Source organism: Anolis sagrei, chromosome 3 (assembly GCF_037176765.1).
Source record: "Anolis sagrei isolate rAnoSag1 chromosome 3, rAnoSag1.mat, whole genome shotgun sequence".
Lineage (NCBI taxonomy): Eukaryota > Metazoa > Chordata > Lepidosauria > Squamata > Dactyloidae > Anolis > Anolis sagrei.
This window is the reverse complement of record NC_090023.1, coordinates 42,699,957-42,716,957: the sequence shown is the minus strand read 5'-3', so window position 1 is coordinate 42,716,957 and position 17,001 is coordinate 42,699,957. Positions and strand designations below refer to the sequence as shown.

Here is a 17,001-nt window from a genome sequence, read left to right as displayed (position 1 = left end):
GTATATCATAGGCCAGGATGCAGGATCTTGGATTTCACTGGAAAACCAGATATTGCTTGCATACCTGTCCTTCAATCATCTCAATATCTGGTCTTCTGTAGATTTTACAGGTTAATTGTTTCCTGCTTCTGAAATGTGAATTCCTGGAATAGTATTCTGTGAGTCTCCATGCAGGTGGGCCACTTGCAGGCTTGCTTGTCATCTCAGGCCCTCCTCACTCTGGCACTCCTCTCTTTAAAAACATTTTATTATGTAGAAATATGCAACATTCTGCCAAGAATCATACAACTGTATATTTGACTTTCATTATTTTTCATTTATAACTGCACTTGCATAATTTTCCATATGAAAGAAATAAAAACAAATCAATGTGACACCTACAACTGCATGCTGGAAAACTTATACAGACTTTTCCTAAGATTCCCATATTTTTTATTCAGGTGCCCTGTGGAATAAATGGAAAAAATTGTCTGAATCTGTCATAACTCAGAATAGTGTAATAGTTATATTAAATATATACCAGTGTCCATGTGTTGTCTATGTGGGTGGTAACAGACAGAACTTTCATTGCAGGGTAGATGTACACCAGAAGAGACTGACAGGGGTGTTGGCAATGTTAAAGAACTCTGATTATTTGTAATGAGGCAACAGGGATTAATAACACATAGCAAGGCACTGCACAAAAAGTCTTGTCGCACAACAGGGCTTCCCACTGCACAACAGGACATGACACAAAGTGAGAATTATTTTCCAAGTTGGTGCATGACTTTCACTGCCCTCCATTCTACACTCTTCAGGAAAACTTGGATGTACCCCTGGATATATTATGGTAACTAGGATAGTACTTTTTAATTTTAATTTTAATTATTACATTTGGCCCGGCCATTGTTTTTAACTGCGTTATTGCGTGTTGTTAATGTTATTGCTTGTTTTTTGTTTTATTTTGCTGTATTATTGTTGTTGTTGTTTTATTGTTGTATTTTGGGCTCGGCCTCGTGTAAGCCGCACAGAGTCCTTCGGGAGATGGTAGCGGGGTACAAATAAAGGTTTATTATTATTATTATTATTACTACTACTACTACTACTACATCCTGATCATGTCTACAGTCTCCGTTTGAGGTCTGAGAGGAAAGCATTTAGCCCATGGGTCACCAATATTACATTACCTTTATGCAATTTTAATCTATGTAAATATTTGTGATCTCATCTTAGCTCAGTGCCCTTCTCTCAGATATCAGGCTCCAGGGTAGTGTCGACATGTCACTGACTATTCATGCTATATTAGCTATTTGAAATAAACACAATTTTTGAAAAATCATGTCAGAAGCGACTTGAGAAACTGCATGTTTTTTCTGGTGTGTGAGAATTTATCATCTGCAGGGATGTTGCCCAGGGGACACCTGGATGTTTTGCCATCCTATAGGAGGCTTCTCTCATGTCCCTGCATGGGAAGCTGGAGTTGACAAATGGGAGCTCACCCCGTCTCATGGATTCAAACCACCGAACTTCAGGTCAGCAGTTCAGCTGACACAAGGGTTTAACCCATTCCGCCACTGCGACTCCAATAAACATAATGCATAAATGCCAAACATTGACTCGATTCCCATATGGTCCTCAGAGTAACTCCATCCAGAGTACTTGGTACAGATTGATATACTGAAGATAAAATATAGATATTTCCAATTTAAACAACTTTCTGTGGTTAGTGTTTTAAGATAGCAACAAACTGTAATCCTTGCTATAACCAGTAAATATCACAACATTCTATTGTTGTGCGCCTTTAAGTTATTTCTGGTTTGTGGCAATCCTAAACAACCTATCAAGGATTTTCTTCACAAAATTTGCTCAGAGAGGGTTTGCCTTTGCCTTCTTCAGAGGCCAAGAAAATGTTAGATTTTCATGGTCAAGTGGGGATTCAACCCTGGTCTCTAGAGTCATAGTCCAACACCTAAGCAACTGCACCGTGCTGGCTGTCTAACAACATCATGTGGCTAAAATTGAAAACTAGTAGCATATAATATTACTGAAAACATTCAGTATTAATATAGCTCTTTACTAAACATGGCATGATCATAATACACATACCTTTCTTCTTGAGTTTTTTAACTAGCGAGTTTTAAATTGCATATTAAAACTCAGTTAAAATTCCTTCTTCTCTGTCCTATGCACTTACATTTGTCTACTGTTGCATGATTTGGAAAATAGTACCATTCCTTTGGCTTGCCAGAAATCCATATGGGATAGCAATTTCCTATGGAAAAAGTTCTTATTGCTGTATAAATAACATGCACTTAATCTATAAAAGTGAATTTATTATCTTATGTGGAATGGGTTGAAATGTACATGTAGCTGATCCTCCACTTACTCCAGTTAGCTGCAAAGAAAAGGCACACAAAACCACTTAGTGGAGTTGTTGTTTGTAATACATTTCATCCCTAGATGTTGGTCCTAAGCATTTCCTTGGTTCTTCAATGTGACTCTCAACATCATACTTACCTTAAACAGCATCCTAGGATGTTTCTACCCCATCTTCAGGATGAAGCCTCATGCTGAACATCACATGATGTTGTGTGACTTCTGGTGGAGGCCCCACCTCTCAACTGGGGTGAAAGCATCACTGGATGTTTTCTCCCCAACACAGGAGGCCTCTCCAGAAGGGTGACACTTTCCTTATGTGATGATGAAAGTGTCACCGAGGGGGAGCTGTGCACAGGGTGACAGATTCGCCCCTCTCTTTTCTCGCAGAAGCCAGGCGAAGCAGGACACTTCACCTGGCTTTTCTGATGATGCATACCCCAAATGGTATCCTTCCATTGGAAATTGTTTGTTCAGTGAGGATACACATCTGTGTCATTTCATAGTTATTAGTGCTGAGGTTTAAAGCCTTAAACAACTTGGAAACAAAAACTCTCAATATGTTTTTTTTCCCCTATATGAGCTTCTTTGGAATCTTAAGGTCATTTCCTGATGCTCTTTCCTGATAAAAGATCGACAGGAGAGAGTGGAACTTCTCAGTTATGGTGCTTCCTTTTTAGACCTCTTGAAAGATATGTGCTGGATAGTTATATTTATCTTTACTCCGTTTTTTAGATTTTGTGATTGCTGTTATATGACCTTCTGGCAAACAAACTAGTCCAATGTGGGCTAGGCAAAACTATGGTTAGGTGGATCTGTAATTGTTTAAGCAGATGAACCCAGAGGGTGCTCACCAATGCTTCCGCTTAATCTTGGAAATAAGTGACGAGCGGTGTGCCGCAGGGTTCCATCCTGGGCCTGGGTCTGTTCAACATCTTTATTAATGACTTAGATGAAGGGTTAGAAGGCATGATCATCAAGTTTGCAAACAACACCAAATTGGGAGGGATAGCCAATACTCCAGAGGACAGGAGCAGAATTCAAAACGATCTTAACAGATTAGAGAGATGGGCCAAAACTAACAAAATGAAGTTCAATAGTGACAAATGCAAGATACTCCACTAAGGCAGAAAAAAAATGAAATGCAAAGATACAGAATGGGTGGCGTGTGGCTCGAGAGCAGTACGTGTGAAAAAGATCTTGGGATCCTCGTGGCAACAAGTTAAATATGAGCCAAGAATGTGATGTGGCAGCAAAAAAAGCCAATGGGATTTTGGCCTGCATCAATAGGAGTATAGTGTCTAGATCCAGGGAGGTAATGCTACCCCTCTATTCTACCTTGGTTAGGCCACATCTGGAATACTGTGTCCAATTCTGGGTACCACAATTGAAGAGAGATATTGACAAGCTGGAATGTGTCCAGAGGAGGGCGACTAAAATGATCAAGGCTCTGGAGAACAAGCCCTATGAGGAGCAGCTTAAGGAGCTGGGCATGTTTATCCTGAAGAAGAGAAGGCTGAGAGGAGACATGATAACCATGTATAAATATGTGAGAAGAAGTCATAGGGAGGAGGGAGCAAGCTTGTTTTCTGCTTCCTTGGAGACTAGGATGCGGAACAATGGCTTCAAACTACAAGAAAGGAGATTCCATCTGAACATTAGGAAGAACTTCCTGACTGTGAGAGCTGTTCAGCAGTGGAACTCTCTGCCCCAGAGTGTGGTGCAGGCTCCTTCTTTAGAGGCTTTTAAACAGAGGCTGGATGGCCATCTGTCGAGGGTGAATGCAATTCTAATCCAACTCTATGAATGCAATTTTCCTGCTTCTTGGCAGGGGGTTGGACTGGATGGCCCATGAGGTTTCTTCCAACTCTATGATTCTATGATTCTATATATTTTTCTATGCTTTTTATTGTATTACACTTTATTTCATTGCATTTTCTTTTTTAGTTGTTTTTTTTGTAACCTGCCCATATCAGTTGTGGTATAATATGATACAATAAATATCTACTGGTTTTCTGTAGTATGTACTGTATATAAGGCAAAATCAAATATGTGTATCGATCTTATGTGATGGTATGTTTTCAAAATACAAAGCATTTCAAACATAGATTATGCCATGTGGGGTGAAGGAAGCATTTAGACAACTTTATTGTTAAATTTTCAAGCTATCTTAATTTTCTTAAAACTCTACAATAGTCCTCAATGGTAAGAGAATAGTATTATTGCTTTACAAAAGGGGGGGGGGGGTGATATTAAAATTCAGCATCAAAGCTCACAATTTTTATCATATTCTTTTTAGTTATGCATTTCAGGTGATACCAAGCAATCCCCTTGGTGAAGGTCCAAGTAGTGAATCAATGCCATTTAAAACTGAATCAGGTAAGAGTAGCAATAATTGTATCAATTAGTTGCAAGTCTCTTTAGGGCCGGATCCAGACAGGCCTTTATCCCAGGAGAATCTGCATTTTAAAAAGCACACACTTTCTGGGGTGGGTGCCCAGATGTTCTCTCAGGACTAGCCCGAGAGAATGTCTGGAGGCCCTACTCCCCTCCCCCAAACCCCCAGACCCCTTAGAAAAGTAATGAAAACTTACCTGTCCTCCATTACACGCCTCAGCCAGCTCTCCCAGCGCATAAAAATGGCGCGCCAGGAGAGAAGTGGGGGGAGCAAACACTAAATGGCTATTATCTGGCACTAGGTTGGAGCTGGTGCATTTCAGGGTTCAGGGGAACAAAGTAGAAAGTATAGAGCCAATGTCTGCTTAGTCTGTATCAACTACTTAACTAAGGAGTTCATTACACAAGACAGAGAAATCACAATTACAGCGGGACAGCGGCATCTTTACCTTGTGCTTATCATGTGACACCACTTCTTTCCCATTATTCTCTTGATGAGAAACAGCTTGGAAACCATTTCTGTTATGAGCACAAATAATCTGTGAAAGACCTCCTTTTGTAAAAAGGATGCCTTCCAACCATCTCCCACTGGGATAGTGTTTGGAAAGGAGAGACATCATGTGATACGTCTAGAGCAAATATACTGCTGTCCTGCTGTAGTTGCAATTTGCCTGCATCATATGATGAATTCCTGAGTAACATTTTCTAATCCAGCCCTTCAAAACCTGATGGAAACAACATTCACTCATTCACTTCTGGCCATGCATCTGATGCTAAAGCAAGTTGTAAAGTCTAGTAAGTCAGGGATAGAGTAAAATAAGTAAAAAAAATCTTAAGTGAAGTAAGTTGTGATAAGGAGTTACAGTCATTGTGGTTGTGTCACAATCATGACTGAGTAGCAATCATGAGTTCAGAATACCTAGATTTATTCATCCATAGATGTTCCATATTCATGATCTCAACTAGATATACTTAAGTATATATAACTAAGCATATTTTTTTAAATAGCTGATAGACAATACTGACCAAATTTTAATGGCAATGTCCTGCAGTCACTGGAACTCATTTGTAAATAACTTATTAGTTCAGTGCAGTTTCCCAACTGTTCTATTCCAAATTCAGACAAAATTGTAATTGCAGAGATTATAATTTATGTCAGAAAGTGGAGGAAAACTTTTCTGGCACCTTCATGGATATGCTATTATTTTGCAGTTTGACCCTGTGCTTGTTTCTTTTTCCTCAGCGGACCCAAGAGTAACTGAGCCAATTTCAAGTAAGTCCTTTTATACATGTAGCACAGTCTGTTGAGAGCATTTTTCTGAGGTGAGATAATGTACTGCCGTATGACAGAGTGGGTTTGGAAGAGAAAGGCATTTTCACATGATTTCACCTTTTTCATCCTATACCATTTGCAAAGATGTCCCTGCCAGTTTCAATGTTTACCTGAGAACTGCCCCATCAACATGATGTGGCACTCCAGTGGCTCCGAACCAACAGGCAGAAAGAAGCCAGACACAGCTCGTATTTTCTCGGCCTGTCATTAAATTAAAAGACAGGCTTGTGAAATGAATAGGCTGTTTCTCACTTAATAAGTGATTTAGCAGAGCACATGGCAGTGTTCTACTACAGAGCTATAGAAAATATGCCATCAGCTTCTGCTTGAGCTTTCAAAAAGTTGAGTTGCACTAGGGGGGAAAAACCTACCAACAGTTTCTGCTGGAGGAATTTATGCTCCTTATAAGGTCCTAGCAAGCAGGAAAAGATTCAATATAATCCAGGGAGGGTAGTTTTTTTCATTTAGAAGATTTCTGTGGGACACTGGGTGAAAATATTATTTGGTGCTTTGACATTCTGCTATCTTCATTACATATAGCTCTGAGTGAAACATTTCCTCAGAATTTAATTTGCAAAGTTGTTTTCATCTTGTCTTCTGTTCCCGCCACCCAGCCCCCTGAAGGCAGCTTACATCACCATTAAAACAATGATATAAACAGGCAATAAAAAAAACAAAGCACTAAAAGACAGAGCCAGCAAAAATAATGGGGATGAGTGCAAAAAAGCTTGAAACAGTGCAAGCAATTAGCAATGCATTTTCCCCAGATGTTGAAGAGCCTATGGAGATGGACCAACTGGGTTTCATGGAAAATAAAGTTCCATAATCTGGGTGCCATACATTTTTCATGCATCTTTTTATATTTCACTATAATACAGTAGTCCCTCAGCATTTGTGGTTCATTTTGTGTGTTGTTATTATGAGCTGAACTGAGTTTGTGAAAATCAGGGGAGACTTTTATAAATAAATGCAATGTAGTTATGTTGCTCTTTCCCTCTTTCACTTGAGTACTATGTTCCTGTCACACACATATCTTTGCACATTACAGCCAACTTCTTATTTCTTGTTGTGTTTCAGTGGGGAAAGATGCCATTTGGACGGAAATCAAATTTAATTCTGATACCTATTCTGAATGCAAAGGGAAACAGTATGTCAAAAGAACCTGGTACAAGAAATTTGTTGGTGTACAACTATGCAATTCACTCCGATACAAAATTTATCTCAGCGATACACTTACAGGTATGATATTGAACACAAACGCAATGGACCATCAACTAGTAGCAATATAGGCACTGTTGGCAAAGAGCCTTGTGGAAGCAGAGCAGTATGTGTCAGTCCTGATACACTTAAAGTACCTTCTGAAAATAGCTGGTGCATGATATCATTGCTGAACAAATTAGTTGCATGATACGTTATCACATAATGAAAGGGATGTCTGTAAAACATGGGAATGGCTTACATGATGTGATCAAAAAGCTATAAGCCAGCGGTTCTCAACCTGGGGGTCCCCAGATGTTTTTGTCTTCAACTTCCAGAAATCCTAACAGCTGATAAACTGGCTGGGATTTCTGGGAGTTGTAGGTCGAAACACCCGGGAACCCACAGGTTGGGAACCACTGCATAAGCCATCACAAAGATATCAGTATGTTGTTTCACTGGTAGCATATGTCTTGAAATATGGTGTTTTAAACAGGATCCCACTGGAATGGTCATAAACCCAAAAGTCACAGTACAGAAATGAAGATTATTGGGAAATAAGTATGGCATGTGACATCATAAACCTATGGCAGACAAAAGCTATTTGGGTTACTGATACTATCCAAGTCTGAGACAGGGTCCTGCTGGCAATATTATTTGCATTACTCTCATACCTAGGAGTAGGTACGAAAACAAATGTATAGGCATTAGTCACGCATCTTTATTTGAGTGTTTATTTGAGTGTGTCTACCAATGTAAACATGCCATCACTGATCCTATAAAAATTCAGCCCTTACTGTTCTCATTTCACAAACCTCTAATGTAAGCATCTCAGCAAACAGCCATTATAAAAAAGAAAAATAGAGTGGGTTACATCTTAAGTGTTGCTCCAGTGAATGTGAAAAGGAGCCTGAAATGTCAATTTGAAAAGGTAAACACTGAAAGCCATTTCTTCCCCTAAAGCACACAAAAAAGGTAAGGGCTCTCATAGTTCGCTGTTTGAACAGATTTAGCTCAACACGATTTCCAAATATATTGTGAATTCACACCTGACTGCTTGTAGGAATCTGCCAACATTTGTCTTATTTTTTATGGTGCTTACATTTTATTAATTATTAAAAATACTCTGAATATTTTCAGGTACATTTTATAATATAGGAGACCAGAGAGGACATGGAGAAGATCATTGTCAGTTTGTGGATTCATATTTAGATGGAAGAACTGGGCAACAGATTCCATCAGATCAACTATCTACCAAAGATGGTATGTCTTTAAGGGTTTATATTGCATCCTAACACAATCTACGCACACAGATTAGAGCACTCAGTTTTAAGCAAGAAACCCATATAATCCAAAGAAGCAATCCCTTTCCAGAAAAATACTATGCTACCAAATATTTTGCCTCCAAAATGTAATAAAGAGATGCCAAATATATGGTGTTCCAATTGTGATAGTACAGACTGAGAATCTCTTGTCCAAAATTAATGGGACCATAAATGATTCAAATGTATAGCTTTTTCAGATTTTGGAACACCCGGATTTTGTTATACATACATAATAAGATATTTTGGAGATGGAACACAAGTCTAGACATAAAATCTATTATTTCATATACACTTTATACAAATAATCTGAAGGCAATTTAATTTCAAAAAATGTGCATAAATCATAGACTTGGAAGAGACCACATAAGCCATCTAGTCCAACCCCTTGCAATGCAGGGAAAGCACAATCAAAGTACCCCCGATAAATGGCCAACCAGCCTCTGTTTAAAAACCTTCACAAAAGGAACTTCCACCACACTGTGATGTAGAAAGTTCCATTATTGAACAGCTCTTATGGTCAGGAATTTCTTCCTAATGTTCCAGTGGAATCTCCTTTCTTGTAATTTGAACCCATTGCTCTGAGTCCTAGTTCCTAGGGCAGCAGAAAACAAGCCTGCTCTATTTTCCTTATGACATCCTTTCAAATATTTATACATGGCTATCATGTGTCCTCTCAACCTCCTCTGGCTAAACATACCCAGCTCTGTTAGCCTATCCTTGGCTCTGTTGAACTATCAGAAAGCAAAAGTGTTTGTCATCTCTTTTGAGATGTGTGTAAGGTGTTATGCAAGAGATGGTGAAATCATCTCTCCACTCTGTGTGTGTGTGTGTGTGTGTGTGTATGGCAGTATTACTTTGATGTCTGTCTTAAGAGGATGACAACCATTAAGTTTACTTCTCAGTCATTTCCTGCCTTCACTAAATGTATAAGTGAGCCTACTGGTAATAGTTCTCTGGATGCTGTACAACAAAAATAGTTACAATAACCAGATCGACTTTTAAAAATCTAATAGAGAATACAGTTTCTCATTAGCACAACAATTAAAATAGGAAAAATGTAAACATCAATGTGTTTTTTTTCCTGCATTTTAATAGTTTTTATTTGATTTTACTGGTTTCAAATTTTGTTGCCGCTTCATTTTGTGCACCATCTACAGAACTATAGCTAGTAAAATATATTTTACAAGAGTTAAAAGAATGCTAAGCCACAGCTTAAACACTTTAAAATTCTTGATTTATGAAAACTCATTGTCTAACACAGACATTCAGGCTTTAGCCCTAGACATGGGGCAGACTAGATTTCTCTGTCACCCATGGGGAGAGAGGCCCACACAATGGAGAGGGAAGTCTGCCCTTGGAAATCTCCCATTCTTGGACACAGAATCCTTTCCTCTTCCTCCCATTCCATTGTGCTGGATACCAAATATATGTCATGGCATGTGTTTCATCCCCCTCTCAACCCACCAGGGTGCCCAGGGCAATTGATGTACAAGACATAAAACATGTAAAACATTAAATACACAAATAAAAGCAGTTAAAAACAGACTAGAATCCAAGTTTGAAAATAGTTTAGAACCACAGATAGTTAAAACGGCAAGAGCAGCCATCCCTAATTAAAGTTTGAAAGCCAAATGAAACAATAAAGACTTAGCTGCTCATGAGAAACTCAGAAGGGATGGGGTTAGCCTGACTTTCTTTGGGAGACGCCCAACAGTTGCAGAATTGCCACAGAGAAAAGCCGCATTTCATGTATCCACCCACCAAACTTTAGGGAGGATTGAAATACACAATGGGGCATCTACTGAGCATCCTGAATTTCAGCCAGGCTCACACAAGACGAAGAGGTATTTCAGATATTCTTGCCACAGGCTGCCTTGGAACATTGTGGGTCACAACCAGCAGCTTGAAGTGATCTTGGAATCACATTGGAAGCCAGTGCAGTTCTCGTAAAACTGATGTTACAAAATTGGTAAAACGCACATCTGACAAGAGTTTGGACATCACGTTTTGCACTAGTTGTAACTTTTGGACTATTCAAGGGCAGCCCCATATACAGCACTTTATAGTAGTCTAACAAGGCACCCTTGGTATTAGTTGAAAGAGAGAGCTGGGTACTATCAGCATACTGATGACAACAAACTTCAGATAATGGTAGAATCCTGTTGGAAAGTTATGAATAATATGAATACAGTTATCCATTTGTAACTGCAACATATTCAAAATCCATACACAGCTCCTAGTTTAGTGGCTACATATGGACCATGAGAATCCTCTAAATCCCGCTTACCAATAAGCAACTGCTGGGATCAGCTGAGATCTGACCGCCTTGTCAATCAAGACATTCCTACTCACCCATCCCTTTCTTGACTGATCTCTGGCACAAGAGGGATTTGCAACAGCAGTCTTGTTTCTACTTATCATGCCAAAGATCACTCACAGGAGGAAGTGGGAACATCAGGAAGATACCATTTCAGTATGACAGAGGAACAGACCCATATTGGTCCCAGCAGCTGCTTATTGGTGCTTGGGGGAGTCTGGCCAGAATCCAGTACATAGCACCATAGTTATTGTTTATGCATGTCCTAATGTAAAACTAAAGTGACCTTCACTCTTAGGAAAATTCTGATTTTCCATGGAATATACTTGTTTTTGTTTCCATATAATAAGCAGCTAATGGTGTTGGAAATCTCAAAGAAGCATCTATCAAACATTGGGCTTTTCCATTTTGTTTTACCAGGATTTTTTAGAGCCGTTCGACAGGAACCAGTCCACTTTGGAAGAATAGGAGCTGAGACACATACTAATTATGTTCATTGGTATGAGTGTGGAACTACAATACCTGGGAAATGGTAGTGAGGAAACAGATGAACTGTACAGCAAAAGATTGGATACAGCTATGATTGTCCCAGAGAAAATCAGAAATGGAAATGTGTCATGGTATTATCTTTGTCAAGCTAAAGTCTAATGACAATAACTGTTTCAACTGTACTGTTGGCTGATTTAAAGTTGTCCAGATTTACAGATCTTTTGTGGGAAGAGTTAGAAGATGTCATAAAAGGATGTCTTGGGAAGCTGGCTCCCTATTGGTTTTTTATGGTACCATCAACATATTTTTAAAGATGTAGTTTATTATTTATCAGTGTTGCAACATTTTGAGGCACCTTTATTGAAAAGTTGGTAAGGAACAAGTATGTATTCTGAGCTTTACTGGAGTTCATGTTCTTGTTCATCTTTCAAACACATTTAAATTATTCAGTCAGGTTAAGTCCTGAATTATGTTTATGCTACTTCATATGTACATTTCTGAAAATATACACTTCTACAGCTGATGGTGCTATATGTAGGTTTGAACTCACTCAGATAGTCTGTAAAACTATGCCAGTGAACCACACAACTGACACCATACTTGCAACCATTCTACCATGTAGATGTGTGGTGAAATACTCGTCATTCGTATTAACTCAGCATGTTAATTAGGACATCATAAATGAGGAAACAATAATGTCTCATTAAGAATAGCTCTTTAGTACAAAAGTCCTGCATGACTGGAGTTAACTGTTAAAGGGCTTGTACAGATATTTTCTTGTGGCATTTACTTTTGCTATAAATGGAAGCTATACATCATTGTAGATGCTCTCTACAGAAATTTAATTTTTGCTTTGGTACAAAGGTTAAGGGCAACAATTTGCTGCAGCAAACGAAACAGATCATTACATGTATAACCTTAAAACAATCCTGTAAACAACACAAAACCACTTGGCAAAATTCTGGATGTTCCAGCAAAGATAACCAAGTATAACGTATACATGTATTAATGTCTCTTATGAAAGGCATGTTTCACCTACAGCCTTTTCCTTTAAAATAAACTTATGTAGAGACTTGTTTATTGTTTCCAAGGAAAAGTTCCTTCAAAATAAGTGCATGTCCACACATAATTAGCACACTATATCTAAGCAGCAGCCAATGATGTCACATCAATAAACGTTTGATGTCATGGCCTATGGCTAGTACAAGAAACAACTCATTCATTCCCATCAATAAATAAGATTGACACGTACCTTTGAAAATGATCATGCAGCTTTGTCTAAGACAAGTGTTTGATTAATGCAGAAGATAGTAAAATAATGTGTAGAATGAATTACGTCCAGAACATACAAAACGGCTACACATTGGTTGTATTTTTTTAAATGATACCTTTTTCTATATATAAAATGGAAGAGTAATGTGATCCGCTTTGTAGAATGGCAAAATGAAGACTGTTGTTGAAAATGGATATCCTTCTCCCTCTACACCAAGTGCTATATTTGTATTGCTTAAACATGTAAACATTATATATAAAGAGATGTAGGTTTTAAAGGTGTTTATTCAATGTAAGAAAATATAAAGAAGGAATACAAGGAATATTTGGGTTGGTGGATTGTAAAAAAATCTTCTAAGTACATTGCAGGTACACTGTACTCTTAATAAATTTTTTAATCATAATTAGTGTTTGGCTCATTTCTATGCAGGAAACACACACAATTGAAAGTTATTGTTTGAAATTTGTCAATACCTGAATCCTAAAAGAGAAACAATCCAATGATTGCTTGAAATACGTTGACAAGGTGTCTCACTAGATTCAGATAATAATTTTAACAGTATAAGGTGAGCATTAGGGCAATCTCCTGTTTGACTATTCCAGCATTAACTGTTGGAAAGATCAGATCATATAAAGATCTCAGACATTGCATTAAGATAACTGGCTCAATTTGTCATGCCAAGGTATCACACAAGGTGAACAGTTTCATTATAATTAGACTTTACACTTTAATCATTTGTGTTGTTCATTCAGGAACATGTACACTATGTGTTTCACATTTTGAAGGGGTAGAAAAATGAACAAAGCTATTTAGAAAAATGATGTATATATTTCTGATAAGCGGTCCATGCTCTTGTTACATCCCGATTAGATTACTGCAACGCACTCTACGTGGGGTTGCCTTTGAAGACTGTTCGGAAACTTCAATTAGTCCAGTGGGAGGCAGCCAGAGTACTCACCGGAGCGCCATACAGGGAGCATACCACCCCTCTGTTATGTCAGCTCCACTGGCTGCCGATCCAATTCCGAGCACAATTCAAAGTGCTGGTTTTGACCTACAAAACCCTATATGATTCCGGCCCAGCGTATCTGTCCGAATGGATCTCCCTCTACATCCCACCTCGGAGTTTAAGATCTTCTGGGGAGGCCCTGCTCTCAGCCCTGCCTCTATCACAAGTGAGATTGGTGGGGACAAGGAGCAGGGCCTTCTCGGTGGTGGCCCCTCACCTGTGGAATTCACTCCCTGAGGAAGTTAGATCAGTGACATTCCTCCTTTCCTTTAGAAGGAAATTAAAGACATGGATTTGGAACCAGGAGTTTGGGCAACCTAGCAGATAAATAAAGGACTACGACAACTGATAGGAATAGACAATGTAGAATTAAGTATGGACTCGGAATTGTTGAACGCGGAGCATGAGACTGGTTTACTGACTGTGATATATATTGATTGTTTTTAACTGTTATAACTTTAATTGCTGTTTTTATACGTTTATCTGTATTATTATGTAGGCATCAAATTGTGCCTGTTTTTTTGTAAGCCGCCCTGAGTCCCCCCTCGGGGTTGAGAAGGGCGGGGTAGAAGTACACGAAATAAATAAACAATAAATAAATAAGTACATAAATGAGAGGGCCTTAGCATTGCAGGCTAAACCACTGTGCTGCAGAAAAATCCTGCTCATCGGAAGGTCAACAGTTTGAGCCCGGTCAGGATTGAGCACCTGCCATTAGCCCCAGCTCACCTGCCCACCTAGCAGGTCGAAAGGAGAAATGCAAGTAGATAAAAAATAAATACTGCTTTTAGCGGGGAGGTAATAAAGGACATCGATCGGAGGAAAGTTCCTCGGCATGGAAGATGGAGCAACAACACCCCCTCGTGGCCAGTCAAGCCAGCCTCCAAGATGCTAGAAATAATATGCGGAAAACTTCCCTTACATCTGTTGTCTGTTTTTTGTTATTGTATAATCTGCATTGAATGTTTGCCATATGTATGTTTCTGTAAAGCCACTCTGAGCCCCCGTTTGGGTGAGAAGGGTGGGGTATAAATACTGTAAATAAATAAATAATAAATAGTCATGTTCTAGGATCAGAGGCGGACTACTGGACTGAACGTAGCACTAATTAAGAGGCAACAAGATCATAAAACACTGTGGATAGCAGCTTCTGTCTCAGAAAGGGGTGGAGCTCCTACATACACAAGCCAACTTCCCCAAGGTAGGTGCAAGAGAAGCCCATGGCTCTTTGTTTGCTCACATTCACTGATACACTCTATGTGGCAAAGTTTTCAGGACTTTTATTTATACTGACCATTCATATGAAAATAGTGGTGTGCCACATATACTGATTGGTCATACGGTAACTAAATTACAATTTGGTAAACTTGCCTAGTACTAAAGGTATGTCAGAAACATACTGCTTGTTTCATTGTATTCATATTTTTCTTTTATAGTCTGAAAGCTAACATTTCATGCAAATATAGGCAGGTTCCAAATGGTGGTGCTTGGGTATAGCGGCTCCAAATAAAAGGAGGTGTAATACGGCATCCCAAAGGGTGCCATTCTATCCCCAATGCTTTTCAGGATTTACATTAAACCACTGGGAGAGATAATCTGGAGGGATGGGATGGGGTGCTATCAATACGCTAACAACACCCAAATATATTTCTCCATCCTTCCAAAACAGCTCTAGCTAAGGACAGCCTGCCTCCTCTGATTGCTTAAATGAGGTAATGGGCTGGATGAGGAGAAACAAACTGAAAGTGAATCCAGACAAAACAGGTACTTGCCATCAAGAATCCTAATCTGGGACTAGAGGTGTCTCAACCAGTTCTGGACAGGGTTACACTACCGCAGAAAAACTGTGCCTGCACCCTGAGGATCTTTTCATCGGCCGTCCCAAGACTGTGGAACGACCTGCCAGAAGAGGTCAGACATGAGTTGTCATATTTCAAAATACATCTGAAGACTTATCTTTTCCAGCGGGCCTACCCTGCCAGTTTTAATAACGAATTTTAAACTCATGTATTTTAATAATTGTGCTTTCTATTTTAATATATGTAATTTATAGAAATACATATTACATTTTATATAGTGATTATGTATTTTTAGCTATGTTGTAACCCGCCTCGAGCCACAAGGGGGGTAAGAAATAAAATTATTATTATTATTATTATTATTATTATTATTATTATTATTATTATTTAGCTAGTCCATTGAGCATCTGCACAAAGTTCACAGAAATTTCACTCCACTATATTGTTTTCTGTGGTCCCATTTTGACACATGTATTAAGACCTCTCTCAGCAGCTAGTTCCAAGATACCCCTGAATGCTTAAAAGGACAGGTGGAATGTATTTTGCGGTTTAATATAGAAATCTTTCCTTCTTTCTCTTTCTCTCCCAGATCAGTGCTGTACACTATCATCACTGTACAATCTTTCACTTCTAGAATTATACCAAGAAAGAAGGGTGAAAACAAATCCTGGTGTGATTTCTGTGCATGCATAGGAAAACACTGGGCTCCAAATGATCAATTTTAAAAACATGTTGCTCCCGTCCCATTTAGAAATGACCATATGTTTTGCCATGTTAAAAGAACATCTCAAGCTGTATGAATACTGCCAGTTAAAAATTAAAAGATGTATAGATAAGATAATCCCATCAGTCCAAACAGCCTTTTCCAGTTCCAGGGGTGCCACAGCACTTGCATACACGAGAGTATCCTCTTCATTCCCATTAAGCAGAATGGTGATGCCTGTGGTGATTACATATATATGAAGGAAAGTCTGCAGGTGTTGGATTAGATCAGACCAACTGAATTACACAAATGCTTAACATAAATTCTCATAATTGCCTATTTGTCCTAAACATGACATTCTGGACTGCTCATGGTGCTGATATACCCTAAATGAACGTATTTGTTAAATTGCCATTTTTTAGCTGATACTGTTATGGGGATTGCTGAGAGTCATAGAATCATAGAATCATAGAATCAAAGAGTTGGAAGAGACCTCATGGGCCATCCAGTCCAACCCCCTGCCAAGAAGCAGGAATATTGCATTCAAATCACCCCTGACAAATGGCCATTCAGCCTCTGCTTAAAAGCTTCCAAAGAAGGAGCCTCCACCACACTCCGGGGCAGAGAGTTCCACTGCTGAACGGCTCTCACAGTCAGGAAGTTCTTCCTAATGTTCAGATGGAATCTCCTCTCTTGTAGTTGAAGCCATTGTTCCGCGTCCTAGTCTCCAAGGAAGCAGAAAACAAGCTTGCTCCCTCCTCCCTGTGGCTTCCTCTCACATATTTATACATGGCTATCATATCT

At 39.0% G+C, this 17,001-nt stretch overlaps 1 protein-coding gene across 18 annotated transcripts in view; it reads left to right on the top strand.

Moving 5' to 3' along the window:
- Positions 1-13,089, top strand: part of ABI3BP (ABI family member 3 binding protein) — a 163,849-nt gene extending 150,760 nt beyond the window's left edge. For all 18 annotated transcript variants that reach the window (XM_067466635.1, XM_067466633.1, XM_067466631.1 and 15 more), the window contains 5 exons: positions 4,655-4,734; positions 5,996-6,025; positions 7,163-7,324; positions 8,423-8,545; positions 11,345-13,089. In XM_067466635.1, coding sequence (XP_067322736.1) covers positions 4,655-4,734; positions 5,996-6,025; positions 7,163-7,324; positions 8,423-8,545; positions 11,345-11,460 — 511 coding nt within the window. In that variant the 3' untranslated portion in view covers positions 11,461-13,089. The remainder of the gene's footprint in view (positions 1-4,654; positions 4,735-5,995; positions 6,026-7,162; positions 7,325-8,422; positions 8,546-11,344) is intronic.
- The last annotated feature ends 3,912 nt before the right edge of the window (positions 13,090-17,001 follow it).